At 50.6% G+C, this 20,829-nt stretch overlaps 1 protein-coding gene across 4 annotated transcripts; it reads right to left on the minus strand.

Moving 5' to 3' along the window:
* Positions 1-3,225: 3,225 nt before the first annotated feature.
* Pgd (phosphogluconate dehydrogenase) lies at positions 3,226-19,940 on the minus strand. 4 transcript variants are annotated; one of them, NM_001081274.2, is made up of 13 exons: positions 19,822-19,940; positions 19,242-19,317; positions 18,285-18,464; positions 14,864-14,929; positions 14,070-14,188; positions 13,294-13,363; positions 11,196-11,330; positions 9,842-10,031; positions 7,401-7,531; positions 7,099-7,232; positions 4,348-4,447; positions 4,088-4,210; positions 3,226-3,998 (listed from the first exon to the last, which is right to left on the minus strand). In NM_001081274.2, the coding sequence occupies exons 1-13, from the start codon at positions 19,827-19,829 to the stop codon at positions 3,879-3,881; spliced, it is 1,452 nt and encodes a 483-aa protein (NP_001074743.1). In that variant the 5' UTR covers positions 19,830-19,940; the 3' UTR covers positions 3,226-3,878. The 4 variants fall into 4 exon arrangements, with proteins under 4 accessions (NP_001074743.1, NP_001343261.1, XP_030108942.1 ...); XM_030253082.1 differs by having other exon boundaries at positions 3,228-3,998; positions 13,231-13,363; positions 19,822-19,895; NM_001356332.1 differs by lacking the exon at positions 19,822-19,940 and having other exon boundaries at positions 13,231-13,363.
* Positions 19,941-20,829: the final 889 nt, after the last annotated feature.

Raw genomic sequence — 20,829 nt, forward strand, 5'->3', positions numbered from 1 at the left:
CTCTCTTCCCCCTCTCTCCGTGGCCATGGCCGGCCTCTACTTGTCTACTCTTCTCTCTCTCTCTGCCTTTCTACAATGAACACCTTGAAACCATGGACTGCCTCTTCTCATCAGGATCCACTGGGCTAAAGCAATGGAGCAGTTTCACTCTAAAGGCCTCTAACCTCCCTCCAGGAGGCCTCCCTGGGCTCTAGCCACAGCCGCCAGCCAACCCAAGCCGCCCGAGCTAGAGCGAGCCAGATTCTCGCCTGCCCAGAAACCACCCAGAGCCTCCCCCCACCCCCGCCCCTTCTCCCTTCGGTCCTGGGGCTGACAGAGCTGCCCCCCCAGGACCCTCACTTTGTTCTCAGCTCTTCCGCGACATCCAGCGGTGTCTGGGGTGTCTGAGACTGAGAACCTGTTGTCTCTGGCCTCCGTGAGTCCCAGAGACCCCAGAGCTGACTCTCCCAGTGGTCAGTGGTGCCAGACTGTGCCTCCCCCGCCTCCCAGTGGGGTCCAGTGGCCTAACACTGCCCGACACCCGTCCCGCTACGGTTCCGTGGGGTCCCCAGGCAGTCTGCCCGTCCAGAACCCCACCGCTTTGGTGGGACTCGAGTTATCTCTCCCACGACCTTTATTTCCCCCACGCCCTATTGCCCCGCAGGCAGCAGTTAATTTAGAGATTCCTAACTAGCAAAGAGTTACTGTAGATGTGGTATGGCTGTACATCTCTAACCCTAACCTCAGGAAGTGCAGGCAGGAAGATAAAAATAAACTCAAAGCCATCCTCAGCTCCATTTGTGAATCTGAGGCCAATCTGGACCACACGCTACTGTCAAACAAACAAAATAGTTTCCTGATCTCAGGTGGTCAGCCTGTCATCCCAGCGCTCGCTTGGGAAGCAGAGGCAGAGTGAACCAGAGTTCTAAGTTAGCCTGGCCTACATAAAAAGAGACTGAAAAAAAAAATTAACAAACCAGAAAACCCGCCCCTCCCCATCCCCCACCGCACTTCCTTCTCTTCGCTGGCTTGTATTGCAGGTATTCTCTGGCCTTGTGCAAGGTGAGCTCTATGGCTGAATCACACTACCAGACCAACAGGTTTTCTGTTGGTGCCTTCTACTTAGAGGAAGGTAAGGGTCTGAGATAGGGTCTTGGTATGCGTAGGCTGGCCTTGAACTCTCCACCCTCATGCTTCTAGCTCCTGGTGTCCAGGCCACTTCACACACTATGGCACGAAGGTGGAGGCCAGGGGTCGGCTTTCAGGAATCTCCTAGGCCTCTTCCTCTTGGGCCCCAGAGACCAAGCTCAGGTGGTCAGGCTTAGCCTTTCCCCTCTGAGCCATCCTGCTGCTATCAGTTAGAGCTTGCTTAGTAAGAGCTGGGTCGGATTAGAGCCCATGCCAAAAAAAAAAAAAAAAAAAAAACAAACCAACAACAACAATAAAAAAGCACAGACCATCGGTCACCAGGCATGTACCTGAAATCTTGGTGCTATGGGAGGTGGCAGGAGCACCTAGCTGAATTGGGTGAGCTTTGGGTGACGGTGAGAGACCTCATTTCAAAAACCCAATGGCCTTCCACATTTGTGAGCATGCTCATGAACACACGTGACAGTGCCTGGCTGCATGAGGGAGGAAATGCTATCAGGACAGCTCTAAATTCAGGCCTAATGACACACAGTCCTGACAAGATTGTACACTGGTCCTCTGGCAGTTTTGCTTCTTGGTTTCTTTTTCTTTTTCTCCAAGACAGGGTTTCTCTGTATAGCCCTGGCTGTCCTGGAATTCACTCTGTAGACCAGGCTGGCCTCGAACTCAGAAATCTGCCTGCCTCTGACTCCCAAGTGCTAGGATTAAAGGTGTGCGCTACCACTGGCCAGCGCTTCTTGTTTTTCTTTTGTGTGGGCTTGTGTTGATTCATATGTGTGCCCAAAACCATGGACACCAACCAAGATCTTGTTGGAAATGCAGAATGTGGGGATAGACCCCAACGAGCACTTTTTCACACTCTCCAGGGGGATGCCATGATGGTGGGATAGCATGAGAAGTTCCAATCTGTTATTTATTTATGTATATGAGTACATTGTAGTTGTCCAGACGGTTGTGAGCTATCATGTGGTTGCTGGAACTGAACCAAGAACTCTGCTCACTCCAGCCCAAAAATTTATCTATTATTATATATAAGTACACCATAGCTGTCTTCAGACACCCCAGAAGAGGGCATCAGATCTCATTACAGATGGTTGTGAGCCACCATATGGTTGCTGGGATTTGAACTCAGGACCTTCGGAAGAGCAGTCAGTGCTCTTAACTGCTGAGCCATCTCTCCAGCCCCCCAAGCTGTTTTAATTAGTATACCTATTGTGTGCTACACACAGGACACTGGCCAGAGGTCTCTGAACACTTGTACAGTGAACCCACCATCAGTACAGCATATCCCTGGTACAAGGCAGACCACATCTGCACGGGTGTGGAATACCAAGTGCTATCGCTTTCACGGAGACTCTCACCACGGTTTCCCCGTGAGAAAACAGACCATGGGCAGGAAATGATACTCCTGTTAGACAGCTGGTAAGAAACGGGGCTGGGTTACAGACCTGATCCTACCTTCCACGGCTTCTTGGAGGGTGAACTAGAAAGGGCTAGCGTTCATCCTTGCCGACCCCTGGCTTGCTCACCCTCAGGCCTCTCTGTAGTTTCTCCTCAGAATTCCTCTATTCTCCAAGTAACCATCTGCCTTAGAGTAAGGACAGCAGGCAAAGCAGCCTGTACATGGGGCTGGGACAGGTAAACCCTGGTGGCCCTTAGGTCTAGGAAGGTTTAAGAGTCAATTTGGCAGTGTGTAGGGATGCACTCTCTACTCCAGGGGGCTTGAGGCAGAGGGGTCTTGGTTCTCAAATAGCCAAACACAGGAGGGTTTGATGTTTTCTGTGTTGGCTCTGCCTTCCCCGAGAGCCTCTGAGGCTAGAGTCAGAGACAGACCCTGTCCCAGCTGTCCAAACAGGCGCTGTTTGCTCTGCTCTGCTCGCAGGCCACTGTTGGGACTGACTCTAAATCAGTCCAGAAAAAGCGTCACAGAGCAGAGTTCCCTGCTGGCCTAACAGTGCGATGGCCCAAGGCCAGGTAATGCAATCAGTAAGCAAGACAGATGAGAAGCCTCAGGGACAGACTGACCGCATTGAAAGCCCCATCACAGAGCAGGGTGGCACCTCGAAGGATTGGTGCAGGAGAAGAAACAAAGAAGCCAAACCAGTCTAAAAGTTTATTACAAGTGGGACGGGGCGGATGCTCTGTGAACATCCAGGTACCTACTGTGCCAGTAAGAAATACCCGACAGGAGAGCCTCTGCCCACCGACTCCTCGGCTCTGCACCTCCCTCCAGATTTACTCACTACCTGTCCTGTTTTATTTGGAGTCTTTAAAAAAAGCCGGAGTTAAAAGTGAACAAGGCTAAAGGAAAACAAATCAATTTGCAATAGTGAACTCAGTGCAGATCGTTCTGCCAGGCACACCCAGAGAGTGTAACCATATACACTTCACTGACTGGAGGACAGCAGAGCCCACACGCATGGTCCACGTCCAGGTTGTACGATCCCACACACCCACCCCCTCTGTGAGCTAAGAGCTGCAGCTTGTCTGGTCCACATGGCACGGCTCAGTCAGGGAGTGGTCACGCAGTGGCGCACAGGGTCAGGTCACGCAGTGGCAGCACAGGGTCAGGTCCTGGGCAGCACAGAGACGGAGGTGGAGCATGTGGTGGTTCAGAAACTATAGACCTCGGTGACTTCTTCAGCAATCACAGCCAACACTTGGCTAAGAGCAGGAACTAGGGCAAAGGGGGGGTGCTGAGCGCCACGGGGCTGTCCTATTGCTGGGAGGGAGGGCAAGCCACAGGCCTACTAGGCATTGTATGAAGAGGATGACACACTGCCCCCGTGGCCCGTCCAGTTGGTGTGGATAAATTCTCCCGGTTTGGTTAAGAGTTCATAGGTGTGAGCCCCAAAGTAATCCCGTTGAGCCTGAGGGAGGAATGCAGTTGGTCAGGGTCAGGGTGATACTCAGGCCCACGGAACCAGCCAGGTGAAGGTACCACCCGCCCCACGCTCACCTGGATGAGGTTTGCTGGCAGCATCTCGTGTCTGTACCCATCATAGAAGGAGAGGGCAGTAGTGAAGCAGGGCATGGGAATGCCTGCTTGCACCCCAGTGCTGATCACCCGCCGCCAGGAGTCCTGAGCGCAGAGAGCAGAAGGTCAGGAGCTGGGTTTGCCCTAGAGACACTGAGGTTCCGGTCTACAGGACACACTTCAGGGACGTCAATGCTACTGAGACCCAGAGAGCACAGCACCACCCATTGCCAACCACGTACCTGGCAGTTGTCAACTGCTGACTTAAAGAAGTCATCTAGCAGTAGGTTCTGAAGTTCTGGGTTTCGCTCAAATGCATCTTTAATTTTTCCCAGGAACACACTGAAATAGTTTGCAAGAAATCAATCTTAAAACAGTAGCAGGAGTCGGGCAGTGGTGGCGCACGCCTTAAATCCCAGCACTTGAGAGGCAGAGGCAGGTGGATTTCTGAGTTTGAGGCCAGCCTGGTCTACAGAGTGAGTTCCAGGACAGCCAGGGCTACACAGAGAAACCCTGTCTCGAAAAACAAAAAACAAAACAAAACAAAAAACAGTAGCAGGCTAAACATCTGGGAATAAGCCCTGCATACTCTACAGAGGTGCAGAGTCACAGTTCCCGTCCCGTGCCCCAGAGCCAGCAGGACGACCGTTACAAGTCCTGGGTGCAGAGTCACAGTTCCCGTGCCGTCCCCAGAGGCAGCAGGACGACTGTTACAAGTCCTGGGTGCAGAGTCACAGTTCCCGTGCCCCAGAGCCAGCAGGACGACCGTTACAAGTCCTGAGGAGCCAGTGAAGTGGCTCAGCAGGTGAAGCTATTGGCCAAGGCTGACAATCTGAATCCATTCCTGGCCCCAAATGCTGGCATCCCCACAAATGGGCTCCTGAGACCTACACACAACTGTGGCCCATGTGTACCACCCTGCAAATGCAGACAGACAGACAGACAGAGTGTGTGTGTGTGTGTGTGTGTGTGTGTGTGTGTGTGTGTGTGTGTGTGTGTGTGTGTGTTGCTTGCATGCATGTCTGTACACCAGGTGCATACAGTGCCGAAGGAGGCCAGAGGAGGGCATTGTACCCCTTGGGATTGGAGTTACAGATGGTTGAGAGCTGCCATGGGGGTGCTGGGAATTGAACCTGGGTTCTCTGATGAAAGAGCAGCCTGTGTTCTTAACTGCTCAGTCATCTCTCTAGTCACATAAAAGTTATTTTTAAAAAGTTTTTTTTAAGTACAGAGAATGAGGTGGAGACGGAAGGATCCCGTCAGCTGAAGGTCAGCCTGGGCTGTGCGAGGCCCTTCCTCCTATCAAACAAAAAGGCAGTGGCCCCCAGGAGTCAAGCCCAGAGAAGGGGTTCAGTCAAAACTCCTGAGAGCTCAAGCCCCTCATGAACTAGCCTCATACTTAATCCTAGTACTTAATGGGACAGTGACATGGCTCAGTGGCAAAGGGGCTTGCTGCAAAACCTGAAGCCCCAGAAGGCACACAGAAAGAAATGGAGGGGAGTGTGGGCAACGTGTTGTGTGGGTACTGTGATGTGTGGGCACAGTGATGTGTGGGCACTGATGTGTGGGCACTGTAATGTATGGCACTGTGATGTGTGGGCACTGTGAGGTGTGAGCACTGTGATGTGTGGGCACTGTGAGGTGTGGGCACTGTGACGTGTGAGCACTGTGATGTGTGGGCACTGTGAGGTGTGGGCACTGTGACGTGTGGGCACTGTGATGTGTGGGCACTGTGAGGTGTGAGCACTGTGAGGTGTGAGCACTGTGAGGTGTGGGCACTGTAATGTATGGTACTATATTGTGTGGGCACTGTGAGGTGTGAGCACTGTGATGTGTGGGCACTGTGACATGTAAGCACTGTGACGTGTGGGCACTGTGACGTGTGGGCACTGTGAGGTGTGAGCACTGTGATGTGTGGGTACTGTAATGGGCACACCATAGTGATTTATGGTGTTCTGGTTTGTGGAGACCTCGGGTGCTGGCTACTCTGTTGTGGGGTTTCCAGGGATGAAACAGACACAGCAGAAGAAAAGCCCCTGTGAAAGGAAGGTTACAGGGATCCCAACAAGATGGACTCCCAGCTCCTGGACCAATTTCTAGACCTAGAACCCTGTGAATAAAGGAGGACCTGCAGCCCTTTACAAGGGAAACTTCACTGAGGGGCTGGGGTGGAGGAGAATCAGACTTCCTGAGGCAACCTAGTTCTAGGAGAGCCCAAGAAGCTCTGTGGTCCTCCGGCTAAGGCAGGTCCTGTGGAGGTCAGGTTTAATGGAGTTTTAGTGAAGCTAAACTCACAGCAGGTCAGCGGCTTCCTAAACTCAGCCTCTGGTTATTCCCTCAGTCCCAGAATGTACAACTGGGATAGATACACTGAGCTGTAGCAGAATTCCTACAAGTCTTGCTTACCTCCACACGGGCCTGGCACCTATAGCTCCTCCCCCAGAGTAGTCAATCAAACCACCCACACAGACGCCGTGCAGTGCACCGTCCGGCGGGCCTACAATGCTCACAGTGATGTGGATGGGACGTGAAGCAGGTTCCCGGCACGGCCTGGGGAGCCATGCTGAGAAAAGTGGTCTCCAAATGTTCACTGCCTTTTCTAAAGGGCCTAGCAAGTGCGGTACACACTGTTTACTTGTGTCCTCCACCTGTGCCTGCCCCCCAGGCAGGGTTTCTCTGTGTAGCCCTGGCTGTCCTGGAACTTAAGTCTGTGGACCAGATTGGCCTCCAACTCAGAGATCCTCCTGCCTCTGTGCTGGAATTGAAGGTGTGTGCCACTCCGACTCATTCTTTTCTAACCTTTTGAACCACAATTGTTTTAAAGTGGACACCTATGCAGAAGGAAGTACTGCATAAGGCAAAAGTACTGCATAAGCGGTGACAATGGGATCCACACGCTGCAGTGTTGAGTGGCAGGGTGGCTGTCCCGGCTACAGGGCAAGGCACGCACTGCTGGGCAGTGTACTGCAGTCCCGGGTTCGCCTCTTACCTACCTTCGGATGATGCAGCCCCCTCTCCACATCAGGGCAATGCCGCCATAATTGAGGGTCCAGCCAAACTCAGTGGCTGCCTGTCTGAGCAGCATAAAGCCTTGGGCGTAGGAGATGATCTTGGAAGCATAGAGGGCCTGGAAAGTGACACAGGACTTCAGAGCTGTGGTTGGTGGAGTAGCCACACCCATGTCCCAGTTTCATTCGCACCTCAGAGACGTGAGAGAGGGTGACAGAACGGGAAAGGCTGGAATTGGAGGACCTCTACAGACCCCACCACAGGCGACGAGGTGAGGGGCAGTCACCTTACGGATGTCCTCCAGGAATGACTTCTTACTGCCTTCCAGCTGGACCACCTTAGGACCCTTCAGCTTTTGGCTGGCCTGAACCCGCTCCTCCTTCAGAGAGGACAAGCACCGAGCAAAGACAGCTTCTCCTGGTGGGGAAGACAGGGCCGATCAGGGATCCAACCAGAGGCCAGGACAGGGGCAAGAGATCCAGCCTGCACCAAGGGCTGAGTGCTTTGACCTGGGTTATGGGGAAGGGCCACATAGCTCTGTTCATTCCAGAACTGAAAGACCAAGTTAGCCTCTCCACACAGACGCAGGCATTCAACTACAAAGATCAACTCGGAATTCAAAGGGACGTCTCGAGGTGAGAGAGGTAAGGCAAGGATTGCACAGAACAACTCAATATTAACCCAAGAGTAAAACCTCAGTTTCTATGAAGAAGAAATTAACTGTTGTGAGACAAGACTGCATAAGTACAAGCTGACCTCACACTCACAATACGGCAGAGGACGGCCTTGACCCACAGGTCCTCCTGCCTCTTCCTCCCAAGGGCTTGGATTACAGCTATGCTCCACACCTGACTGGTGAGAATTAAGTGCTCACCAAAGATGCAATTTATTGTCTTAAAAAAAAGACGTTTATTAATTTTTTGTTTGAGACAGCAGGGTTTTTCCAGGTAGTCCTGGCTGCCTTGGAACTTACTATGTAGACCAGGCTTGCCTTGAATTCAGAGCACCCCCTGCCCCTGCCTCTCAAGTTCTGGTGTTAAATGTGTACACCTCCATGCTCAGCTTTGAAAGCTGATTTTTAATTTATTATTTCTATGTTTATGGGTGTCTGCCTTCATGTGTATATGCATCACTTGCCTGCAGTGCCTTCAGAGGCTAGAAGAGGGCGCAAGATCCAACCACGTGGGTGCTGGGAATCAAACCCAGATCAACAAGAGCAACAAGCGCTCTTGATTACTAGGCCATCTCTCTCACTAGCTCCCAGGTTTAGTGTTCTTCTTTTTGTAAGACTTATTTTTAATTATTTATATGTGTGTGTGTCTGAGTGTAGGTTCGTACACTTGAACGCGAGAGCCCTCAGAGACCAGGAGTCAGATCCGCCTGGTGCAGTTCAGGGGGTTGTGATCACCTGATGTGGGTGCTGGGAAGCCAAGCTCTGGCTGGAGAGATGGCTCAGGGGTTAAGATCACTGACTCCTCTTCCAGAGGTCCTGAGTTCAATTCCCAGCAACCACATAGTGGCTCACAACCATCTGCAATTGGATCTGACGCCCTCTGCTGGTGTGTCTGAAGACAGTGACAGTGTACTCATAAATAAAATAATATTTAATTAATTAATTAACTAACTAATTAATTAATTAAAAAATACATGCTCTTAACGGCCGAAACATCTCTCCAGCCCTTAGGCTGGTTTTAATACCCATAATCCTAGGTTTCACAATATCCTTCAATACAGTACATTAGGACATTTAATACTTTAACAAACCATCCCTTGTGGCAGACTGACTACTGCTCAATTTATTTAAGATAAATGACTTTTCTTCTCCTCTAAACAAAGTGGGTTGATCTCTGGGAACTAAGACAGCATTTTAGTTTTGGGGAAAGGACTCTAGACATAACTTGAGGCCGGCTTGCCCTGACCCGACCGCTGTCCTTCCTCTCTGCATTACTTCACACTTGTGGAAGGAAATACTGCAAGACAATTGTGCAACAGCAAGTGTGGCAAATCCTCCCAGGCATACCGGAGCCAGCTGAGACCTCTTCCTTCTTCAGTTCAGTAGGTAGGAAAGGACCACGTCCACCCTAGCAGTGGGAGGGAACCCAGTCTCTAAGATGGAGGAGGGTGCTTTTGAAGGCAGGAACCCTGATACGCATAGCTAAGTGGGTGGTGGACAGATGCTCTCTGCACTGCTGGGATTGGCCCTAGTGCAGCCAACTTCCTCCTATCTGTGCAGGACTCACCACCCACTGGTCTTCCTCAGGGTGAGCCAGGATAATCATAAAATAAAGGAGGAGGACGGACAGACAGACATCCAAACCCAGAGAATTCATGTTGACTACTACATAAGCAAAATGTGTTTGTGAACTTTTCTTACTGAACCCATTTTTGTTTTTGATTTTGTTTTTGTTTGTTTGTTTTTCGAGACAGGGTTTCTCTGTATAGCCCAGGCTGTCCTGGAACTCACTTTGTAGACCAGGCTGGCCTCAGAAATCCAACTGCCTCTGCCTCCCGAGTACTTGGATTAAAGGTGTGCGTCACCATGCCCGGCTTACTGAACCCATTATCAAAGAAATCTTATAAAAACAACCAACAGCCAACAAGGCAGGCAGGCCTACATTCCGGTACTCAGGAGGCTGAGACTGATGTACGTTCAATGCTAACCTGAGCTACTCATCAAGACTGTCTCAAGAACCAACTACACAAAGAAGGGGAAAGCTGCCATATTACCAATGAGGGTGACGGGCATGCCGTACTCCAGCGCCGAGATGGCGGTCCACTTCCCAGTGCCCTTCTGCCCAGCACTGTCCCGGATCTTTGGCAACAGCTCTTTGCCGTCAGTGTCCCGGTACTTGAGAATGTTAGCAGTGATTTCAATCAGGAATGAGTCCAGCTCTGTCTTGTTCCATTCTTCAAATGCCTACACACAGAGGAGAAAGCCCAGTGAGAGGGTTCTGTGGGCACCCTGGCTCATCTGCCATATTCTTGCTTCTGTCTGTAGCTGGTGCCCTCACTGCAGAGCACATAGGGACAGCAAACCCTCCTCCTAGTGGCCTGAAGACTCCTATTCCTGCCCAGTGAGTTGAGTTTCCCAGGTCAGGAAGTTCTGTTGAGTATCTGCCTGGCTAATTTCTCAGCACTGAGACTGTCCCCTCTCCTTGGAGTCAAGCCCCTCATGTCATCTGGGCCTAGGCACAATATCACCTTCTTGTCGTACCTACACCCCACCTCCTGGGACTGGACATACATAGCTCAGTGGTGGACAGTGAGGTTCTTTTTTTTTCTTCTTTTCTTCCTATTGGATTTGAAAACAGGGTTCCTCTGTGTAGCCCTGGCTACCCTGGAACTCATTCTGTAGACCAGGCTAGCCTGGAACTCAGAGATCTGCCTCCCTAGGAGGCATCAAGGTGTGCAGCACCATGGCTGGCTCATACTGTGGTTCTTATGTATTTTAATATTTTCATAATAAAATGCTGAGGATGTCTGTGCTTCCCCACTGGGATGAACTTAATTCTTTTAAAAGATTTATTACTATATTTATTTCTTATGTGTTCGGGTATTTTGCCTGCAAGTATTCACATGTACCACTGCATACAAGGCCTACAAAGGTCAGAAGGACATGACTGGATGGGCTCTGGAAACTCGCCCCAGTCTTCTACAAGTGCTCTCAACTGCTGAGCCCCCTACTTGGTCAACAAAGCCAGCTACTTACTTCCTGTATGGAACAAAGGTAGGAACAAAAGAAGGACTGGGATGGGCTCTGTGGGGAGTCCTCATCTACCACACCTAAGGCCAGGCTCTGTGTTCTATGGGGAGGGATGGATATGAGGTCACACACGGTGCCTGACAAAGCATGGCTCACTAACTGCAGACTACGATTACTGCTTCATGGCCGATTACTGCTTCATGGCCGGCTATCACACTTTATGATGTTATTACCGTGGCTTCCCTTACATTAGGCAGAGTCCATGTGGGGCCACCAGACAGGCAGGTGAACAGGAAGGAGGAAGGGTTAATTGTCAGTAGCAAGCTCTCTCTCCTTTGGGAGGTGATTACCCAGGTGGCGGCAGTGCCCAGGACTTACCTGAGCCATCTCCTCATGCCGCATGCCCAGAACATCCTTCATCAAATGGTAAGCCTCACAGATGAGCTGCATGTCTCCATACTCTATCCCGTTGTGCACCATCTTCACAAAGTGCCCCGCCCCCTCATCTCCCACCTGTTGGCGACAAACAAGAGCCGTCAGAGCAGCAAACTACAGGGGAGAAGTCTCCGCAGACGAAAGACTTCAGAAAAATAACATGAGGAAACAGTATGGTTCCATGGGAACCTCCCAGCATCCAAAACCTTTAGCCCAACTTCCCACTGTCCCTCGTTATTAAAAACTACTCCCCACTCCCGGACCCCAGCCCCACACTAAAGTCTCCATGGTCTTGATGTTACCAGTCTTCTGGCAACTGCTGGCTAAATAGATTAGATTACTTGTAAAATAGATTAGATTACTCCCTAGACTCAAATGTAATACAATTGTTTCTAACAGATACTGAGGGTAAAACGACTTCTATCAAGGTCTGGCCTTGACCTTTTAAATGCAGAAGTGCATTCTCGGATGGTCCTATGAAAGCAAGGTAATCTGGTAGGATGTATCCAGCTTATCAGTTTGTCAGCGGGAGTTTAGGGAGGGTCTTTCAGCTGAGTTACTCTGTGAACACTGTCTAATGGACAGGGAGATGGAAGAAGGCAGCAGAGTCAGTCCACGGTGCCTCCAGGCTTACAGTCACAAGTAGCTACCTCCACAGCAGGGCAGCTGGACAGTCTTCCCTGGCAGTCACTGCTCATCAGAGGCTGCCTGTCTACCTTCATCACTGGCCTGCCCCTTCCTAACTGTGCGTATGAAGACATCTTACTTCCCCCTTCCTGTTGCTCCAGGCTCACCCACTTGCAGTCTACACTACTTATCCTTACGACCTGAACCCAAGCCTTAGGCCACAGGCGTGGACTATGGCAGAGTCAAGGCCCAAGAGTGCAAGCTTGGCTTTTCCTTTTGACTCTGTCCTAGAGGGAGTTAGAAGGAAGTAGCTGTCTGCCACCAAGGAAGGACACTGGCCCCTGGGGAAAGGCAGCCACCAAAGCTGGCAGGTCAGTGGGAGAGCTTCCCGAATGCCCACATGCCTGGAGCCTTATGCATCCCTACTTTTAATCATACACATTACTAAAATAATAAGGTGAGCACATAAAAATAGCAGGTATAGAAAGGGGGCTAGGTGTGGTGGTACACAGGCCTGTAATTCAGGAGACCCAGTCTTGAGGAGACACTCGGTGTTGGGGACAGAAAATGGTTCAGCAGGTGAAGGTGCTTGCTGCCAGACCTGAAGGCAGCCACATGACAGAAGGACACAACCAACTCTACAAACTGTGCTCTGACCTCCACAGACAGGCAGCTGCTTTATCACCTTCCAGCATATACACCAGAGAGAGAAGTACAAATCAGACAGACAGACAGAGAAAATGGAAGGCTGAGAGGAAGAAAAGGGAAACAAGAAAAGAAAATAAATTTGAAGAAAGGAAGAAAGAGGAAGAAAAGCTGTTAAGAACAGAGATAACCTAGCTTAGCTGTTGCTCAGAGAAGCCTTCCTACAGAGATCTGTCCTAGGCCAGCCGTCAGTTAACAGAGAAGCCTAAGGGCAGCTGATGGGCTTTCCAGTCAGTCCACGGTACTGATTCTCACAGCAACAGCAAACGGGGGAAGAAAGTGCCGATGGCCAGGTGCCTGAGCTCTGGGGAACATCTACAGAAAACCGGAAACCTGGGCTACGCAAAGATTCTTCCACCCGCACGGCCCGAGGCATCTGTTGGGACAAGGTGGCTAACCCACACACTAGCTCCTGCATCCTCTGGCCATGAAGTAAACAGCTACAGAGACCTCTGACTTCCCTTCACCATTCCTGATCCTATTTATGATCCTTGTTAGTAGGGTTGAGGAAGCTGCTTTTAGCACAGTAACCTCGGGCTCTCAAGGGCTGGTTCAGCTACAAGGACATGAAGACAGACGGGGATGTACTTCAGGGACAAGCTGGGACAGTGACTTAAGACTGAGAGGCTCACAGCACAGAGCTAACCACTGGGACCAAGGTGGTCTGTCTTCAGCGGTGCACGTCGTCAAAGGGTAGCCCAGAACTTGCCCAGTCACAGCAGGGTTCTCCGGTTCCCACTTTTGCAGCGATGGCTTGGAAGATCGCCTTGATGTGGGGCCTGCGGAAGGGGAAGTGAGTTCAATCAACAGGAGAGGGCCGAGCTTTCAGTGCCATGCAGGGACGCCACTCTCAGAGTAATGGCTGTGCGAAACTTTGCAGAGACACTCTGGTGTCATTGCTGACAAGCGTGCACCACCCACCCGGTGTGGCCTCAGAGTGGAGACAGCCAATTCACAAAGGAAAAGGCAGGGCAGACGCACCAAAGACCGAGGGGTGTGGCTCGGCGGTAAAGTGCACACCTGTCATGCACGAGGCCTCGGGCTCCATCCCCAGCTCCTCACTGACCCCCTCAGAACAGGAGAAGAAGGTCCCACCACTTTATGACCCAAACCAAGCAGTACAAGAACATCTCAGGGACACTCTCACCATCCGGCTGTCTGTCACCAGGTACAACATGGCTCTGCACATCTGGATCAGAGAGAAGCCAGCGCTGTGCAGTACTCTAAGAGATGCTCTCATCTGGAGCAACTCTTCATCTCATCCCACCTCACTACGGCTCAGAGGAAACGCTAGGCCCTTCCCCCTACCAAACAAAGGCTCATCTTCTCAAGAACGTTTGGTACAGACCCCAAACCTTGACACCTGCAAAACCAACGCTTAGGACCGCACTAAGGAAGACCACACCTGACGCAAGAGAGACAGGGGCTGAGGCCTCCCATCGAACCCTTACACCTCCCGCCTAGCTGGGCCTGTGCTGAACTCACCAAGCCTCTTTGTTCCCTCCTGGCATGAGTGACGGCCCGTACCGAGCCCCTTCCTCACCACCACTGACTCCGCTCCCCACAAACAAGATGCCCTTGGCCTTGAGGTCCCGGCATCTTCTCTAAAAGAGAGAAAAACAGTTTCAGGGTTTTCTCACAAAATAAATTCTTTCTGAGGAGGTGCAAGGCCAGGAATCAAGAGCTCACATTTGCAAGTAAATGACCCAAGGACCCAGGAGCAGCCAACCACTCCAGACAGTTTATACATTCAGAGTTACAGTTCAAAGGATGTTATAGAGTCCTATAATTTAAATGAAGGAGGCTAGAACAGGAGGATTAAAACTCTGAGGTAAAAATTCCTGTAAAAAGTTTAAAAGAATAACTGAATTTCTGAGATAGCTGCACCATCCCTAGGAGAAATTCCTGAACACACAGTCCCATTTTGATGGAGAAGACCTTATAGGATGAAGTGCACTGAAGAGGTGCGGAGGTGACTTAATGCTGTCTCACACGCTAGCCCACGTGACTTGCTTTGGCATCTGACACAGTAAGGGCAGGGATTTAGCAGGCCGTGCAGTGCAGAAGGTGGAGATTACGCAAGAAGCCCTCAGCCTGCGGTGTCTAAGCCATCATCTCACCCATCAAGTGTCTTAGCAGAAAAAGGCTGAGATCCAGGGTGCCAGGACCAATCCCCAAGGATCACAAGACAGTCCACTCTTTGGCCACATGAACAATGCTAGTATTTCTTTCTAGAATGTTCTCAAGACCTGAAAGAGTTTGGCCTGAGGAACACTTACTGTCGTGTCCCGGTATTCAGAATTTCCTCCATCGATGATGATGTCACCCGTGTCCAACAAGGGTACCTGTGAACAAACGCTACCTTAGGGTGGACCAAAACAAAAATAAATCCCAGATAAACAGTGGGAAAGCAGTCACTATGTAGACTCTAGAATCCGCTTTGGATGGAACCACATCTTTCCTTTAGTGGCAGCTTCCACAGCACCTTCTTCCCTTCTCCTCCATCCCTCTCACCTGAGGCAGCATCTCACTGTGCCGCCCTGGGTGGCCTCGATCACAGACCCAGCCTGCCTCTGCCTCTCCCTCTCCCTCCTCCTCCTCCCCCTCCCCAAATCGATGCTTGACTTTCCTCTTTATTGCTCAGTGTCCCCCTTCCAAGGCTGCACCTGAGATCACTTCAGTACTTTCCTAGGCTGTAGAAAAGCCAACCGCTGGGCAGTGGTAGCACACGCCTTTAATCCCAGCACTGGGGAGGCAGAGGCAGGCGGATTTCTGAGTTTGAGGCCAGCCTGGTCTACAGAGTGAGTTCCAGGACAGCCAGGGCTATACAGAGAAACCCTGTCTTGAAAAAACAAAACAAAACAAAAAACAAAAACAAAACAAAAAATAAAACCAACCAACCAGCCTGCAGCCCACTGTGTGGGAGCCAACGGTGGGCGGCCTGGCAGCCTGCAGCACAGGAGTTACCTCAGCGTCCTTCCTTTCTAAGCCTCTTAAACAGTAGTGTACTGGTCAGTTTCCTCTGTCTTCAGTACAGATCTCCACACCACCACTCTGCCTAACATACTTCAACCCTCCCCCCCTCGGGATCACAGTTCTGTTTACATCACTTCCACAGCAGTCCCTTGTGTCACTCCACTGCTTGCTCTACTGTTATTTCTGAGTGCCGAAATAAACTCTTCCGACCTGTTCCCCTTCATTCAGAAGTATATTTTTTCTTCCAAAGATATTCTTTTTTAAAAATATTTTTACTTATGTATGTAGGGGTGTGTGTGAATGTTTGCTACTTGTGTGCATTCGTTGGGAGGCCCTAAAGCTGCCATTACACACGGTTGTGAGCCACCACGTGGATACTGAGAATTGAACTCAAGGCCTTTGGAAGAGCAGCCAGTGCTCTTAACGGCTGAGCCATCTCTCCAGCACTTCAGAAGATAGTCTTATTAAAGCCAACAAATTGATACAAGGGTGCTAAATAAAGCAACTATTAATGAGAACTGTTATTTTATAGGAGTACTGAAGGAAGAAAATTCATGTCTAAATAAAACCCAGTGTGGACACAAAGGTTACTATGGACTAGCACTAAACATAGATAAATATCACAGTCAATATTGCAGGACACCAGAGCTGAGAATACATCTCAGTGAGAGTGTGTGCTCAGAAGGTGGAAGGACCTGGGTTCTTTTCCTCAAGACCAAAACTAAAACAGAAAACACAGGCAGGCATGGTAACACTAAGTCCACTGAGGAGGAAAAATTGTCATGATCAAAGCCAGTTCATACCAAGCCAGAGAAATAGAAATAGAAAGAGAAATACATAGTAAACCGGGCGGTGGTGCACGTGCAAGCCTTTAACCCCAGCACTTGGGAGGCAGGGGTGTAGGCATGTTATTATGCACTGTGTAAAGATTATCCTTTTATTATTTAAATGCCGATTTCTGGGACCCCATATCTGGTTTCAATCCTTACTCTGAGAACCTCCTGTCTCAATGATGTGTAGGCATTGGCCCCAATTATTCCCTGATTGGCCAATAAAGAAGTTGATCAGCCAATGACTGAGCAGGGCAGAGAATAGGGTTGGACTTCCTCCCATTCATGGGAGGGAGAAGGCACCTAGAGGAGGAGTGTGTCCAGGAGATACACCCAGGTCAGTACTAAAATCCAAGTACTGCAGCCATAAGGCTGGGAGGTAGATAGATTATCTTAGAGCATTAAAATAGAGTGATACTGATCAACTGCTTCCCCTTAAAGCTGTAAAATAAACCTAACAGTCTAGTTTCAATTATTTGGGCTAGCCAGGTTAAGAGAAACACTGCAACACTTCTAAATCTGTGGGCCTGAGGTCACCCTGGTCTGTATACAGAGTGAGTTCCAGGACAGTAAGAGCTGCAAAGGGAAACACTGTTTTCAACCTGCCCCAAACAACACAGTGATACACTGTCTCAAAAATAAAGAAGAAGGAAAAAAACAAGCAAAAGGGAAAAGCAGCTGGGATGTGGCTTAGGGTGCTTGTGTTTCCCTGGCATGGACATGCACGAGGCTCTACAACAGGTCTCTAGCACCTGAGCCTGGGAACACAACAGGAACACAACAGGAACACAGGGCACACACACCCACCCCACCGGGACCCACAAGACTGTCAAAGATAGGCAGACATTAATAGACGACTATTGTTCAAGTGCTATTCCTCTTCACAAATCTGACTGAAATGTCCTTACGGTCCTAGAATTACGACCACCCAGGAATAGCTCCCTGTGGGCCACTACTGGCTCAGTGGGGAAAGCACTGTTGGACAAGCCCATGGCCCAAGCCTGAGGTGCTTGAGAGCCAAAGCAAAGACTGAAGAGAACTGACTCCACAGAGTCGTGCTCTGACCCCCACTTGCATGCTCCCATGACCCCACACTATAATAATAAAATAAAACCCTGGCCCAGTGGGAAGGCTCGGCAGGCAAAGGCACCTGCCATTAAGCCAGACAACCTGAGTTCTTTCCACAAACCACACGGTGGAGGTAGAGGGCCAACTCCGACAAAAAAAGTCCCCGTGACTTCCACATCCAATGTGTCATGCTTACCCCCACACAAATACTAAATATATATATATATATTTTAAATAAGGGCTGGAGAGATAGCTCAAGGGTTAAGAGCACTGGCTGGTCTTGCAGAGGACCTGAGTTCAATTCCTAGCATCCACATAGCAGCTCACAATTGCCCACTAACTCCAATTCCAAGGAGTCTGACTCTCTTCTTCTGGCCTCATCAGGCACTTCAGGTATGTGGTGCAGTTACACACTCAGGCAAACATTCATTTATATAAAATAAAATGAAAAAACAAACAAACAAACAAAAAAACAACAAAAAACCCCTCTCTACAGAGAACACAACTTGGCGGTGATGGCACGCACCTTCAATCCCAGCACTCAGGAAGCAGAGGCAGGGGGATCTCTATGAGTCTGAGCCGCCTGGTCTACAAAGTGAGTTCCAGGAAGGCCTAGGCTATACAGAGAAACCCTGTCTTGAAAAACTAAGAACAAACAAAACAAAAATACTATTCCATAAGTGCCTGTCAAGGCAACCAAGCCTGAAACACTCAAGCACTTTATCAGAACCCATCAGTCTGTACTCAGACACTGAAGACCACCATCTCAGAAGTGAGACAGTTAGAGGGATTTGCGGGCGGCATCCGAGAACCGAGCTGGCCTTACTAATTTCTCGATGAAATCATCCACGGCTTGCCCGGCCTTCACAAGCAGGATGACCCGGCGGGGCTTCTTTAGTTTGGAGACCATGTCCTTTAAGGACTGTGCACCAACCACCTTGGTGCCCTTCGCCTCGTTGGCCAAGAAGTCATCGACTTTGGAGACTGTCCTATTGAAAGCACAGACCTGGAAGGACAAAAGGCCTGTCAGAGGATCTGGCACACACATGACCCTCGGGTGGTAGATGCAGCAACAGAGAAACGTCTACTCTGTCCAAGGTCTAGCGAGAGCTGACCTGCCTTTTCTTTTTAAGTGCTAGGCAATCTCTGCAAAGTCCAGTCACAGCAGAGAGCCCAGGGAAAGGCGGTTGCCACTTGTTGCTTATCAGGTTGAGCCTGTCACTACTACCTGGGTCCTTTGTCCCTGGTAATCCTGGTGTCTAAGCCATGCTACTATTTAGAAAGAACATTCAGAGCCCACAGGCAGGAGGATCCTCTGACCCTGGACTCAGAAAGCTGAGATGAGAGGGCCCTGAGACTCCAGTGTGACAACACTGTGAGACAAGCTGCTGTCTACAAAGAAAAACAATCTCCATGTACCCCAAGTTTTCCTAGCTACAGCTTCCAAGATCTGGGTCCCTTTACATCTATGGTTTTCAACCTTCCTAACGCTGCGACCCTTTAATATAGCCCCTCGTGTTGTGATGACCCCCAATCATAAAACTATTTTCATAACTACGCAATAACTGTAATTTGCTAGTGTTATAAATCATAATGTTGAGAACCACTGCTTTTATATTTATTTCTATCCAAGGAGGCTCTTCCCTTAACTACAGAGGGAGCACGACTAAAGCAGAAATTCTTCTACAAAGACACCAAACAGTGCTTACTGAGTGATGCCTTGGGATCTCTGAAAAACAAATCACAGCTCTCAGCGGGAAGGCAACGTGTCCTCACTACTTACCACAAATCCATGATCATTCATGTTCAAAATTAAGTTCTGGCCCATGACAGCCAGTCCGATCAGTGCAATGTCAGCTCTGAAATGACAAAAAAAAAAAAAAACAATAAAGCAAACACAAAGAAAGGATATTAGTGTTACTTAGTGGCTTTTATTAGGACTGGCAGCCTGCACCCTTCTCGGCTCACACCATGCACCTAGGATCGACCGCACCCTGCACCCCACAGTTCCATGGAAGTTCCTTCTAAAGGGCGTCCGGGCACACGAAGCCACCCATGCCCTGCCCCTGGCCCTGCCCGTCGTTCCTTATGGCCTGGCCAGCACAAGGGGCGTGGGCCGTCCCCGACCCAGCGCGGCCTTCCTTCCCCGCGAGCCCGTCGCAGCCGCAAGCTCCCACGAAGGGGTGGCGGAGCTTGCGCTGGCCATGGCGGGGACCCTGAGGTGCAGGGGTCAGGGCTGCGCGAGGAGACCCAGGCGACCACCGGGGCTGAGGAGAACAGGGAGACAACTGAGCAGAGCCCCGCCATCACCACGCTCAGCCCCGGAAGTCTCCCGGGCCCGACTGCGCGTGTCGGTCACTCACTGGGCCATGGCGGAGGCAGACGAAGCAGAGTCGAGGAGGAAGAAACGCGAAGGACCGAGCGCTCCGAGGCAAGTACAGTGAAGTCCGGCTCCCGGCGCCTCGAGAGGCTTACAGAGACGCTGGCCAATCAGAAGACAGGGGTGGGCCGATGCCCCACGCTATTGGGTCTCTGCGGCGCCTGTTATACCACCTGAGGGCAAACGGACCCGCCCACCCCCGGGGCCCAGATCTGTAGAGCGCCGAGCAGTCGATGGCACCTCGAGCTGGAGAGGAGCGTTTAAAGGGCTTCTTCTAAGTGTTCTAGGAGCGTTTAAAGGGCTTCTTCTAAGTGTTCTAGCGGGACCTTGCACGATGCCTCCCGCTCGTGCGGAAGCTCGGGTCTGCAGCTCGGCGTGAAAGAGAAGACATTAAGGGCTTGGTGCAGCCCTTACCAAGCCCACTGGCGTTTTTGATCCATGGCTGCTGCTTCCCTTCACTGTCCCTCAACTCTGAGGCAGGAGTCAAGTCTGTCCTATCTGTGGGAACCTCAGTGTGTACCATTTTTGCAGGTCAAGAAACAGCGGTGCAAACTAAGACGAGACGGTCAGCAAGTAAAGAGCCAAGCGGGTGGAAGTGGAACCCACTCCGCAAAGTTGGCATCTGACCTCCACGTGCAGCAGTGGCGCGTGCGCCCACTCGCACAGAAAGAGAAAACGAAGCGGAGGAGAGGCTTGAGGGGTTTTGGGGGGGTGGTTTCATAATTATTTATTTTTTGTGTATTGGTTTGCCTGCATGTATGTCCGTGTACCTCGTGCGTGGCCGATACTCGGGGAGGCAAGACTGGAAGTGAGTTCTTCCTTGTGCTTGTAGCGGAACACAAGCACTCTTCTCTACCATTTCCTCAGCCCCACTACAGTTTCCGGCGCTGGAGGTCTGGGGTGCTGTTTCGCCCGCTGGTCAGACACTTTTAGTTTCAATTTACTTTTCCATTCAGACTCAGGTGTTGGTGCGCTGCTTTCTTTTTTCTTT

This window comes from Mus musculus, chromosome 4 (assembly GCF_000001635.26).
Source record: "Mus musculus strain C57BL/6J chromosome 4, GRCm38.p6 C57BL/6J".
Classification (NCBI taxonomy): Eukaryota; Metazoa; Chordata; class Mammalia; order Rodentia; family Muridae; genus Mus; species Mus musculus.

What these genes read in the sequence shown, in the direction of transcription:
- Pgd (NM_001081274.2), bottom strand. An exon ending in TGAATGATCATGGATTTGTG is followed by an intron (nt 18,465 to 19,241) that starts GTAAGTAGTGAG and finishes TTGTCCTTCCAG; the next exon opens with GTCTGTGCTTTCAATAGGAC. An exon ending in ATGATTTCATCGAGAAATTA is followed by an intron (nt 14,930 to 18,284) that starts GTAAGGCCAGCT and finishes GTTTGTTCACAG; the next exon opens with GTACCCTTGTTGGACACGGG.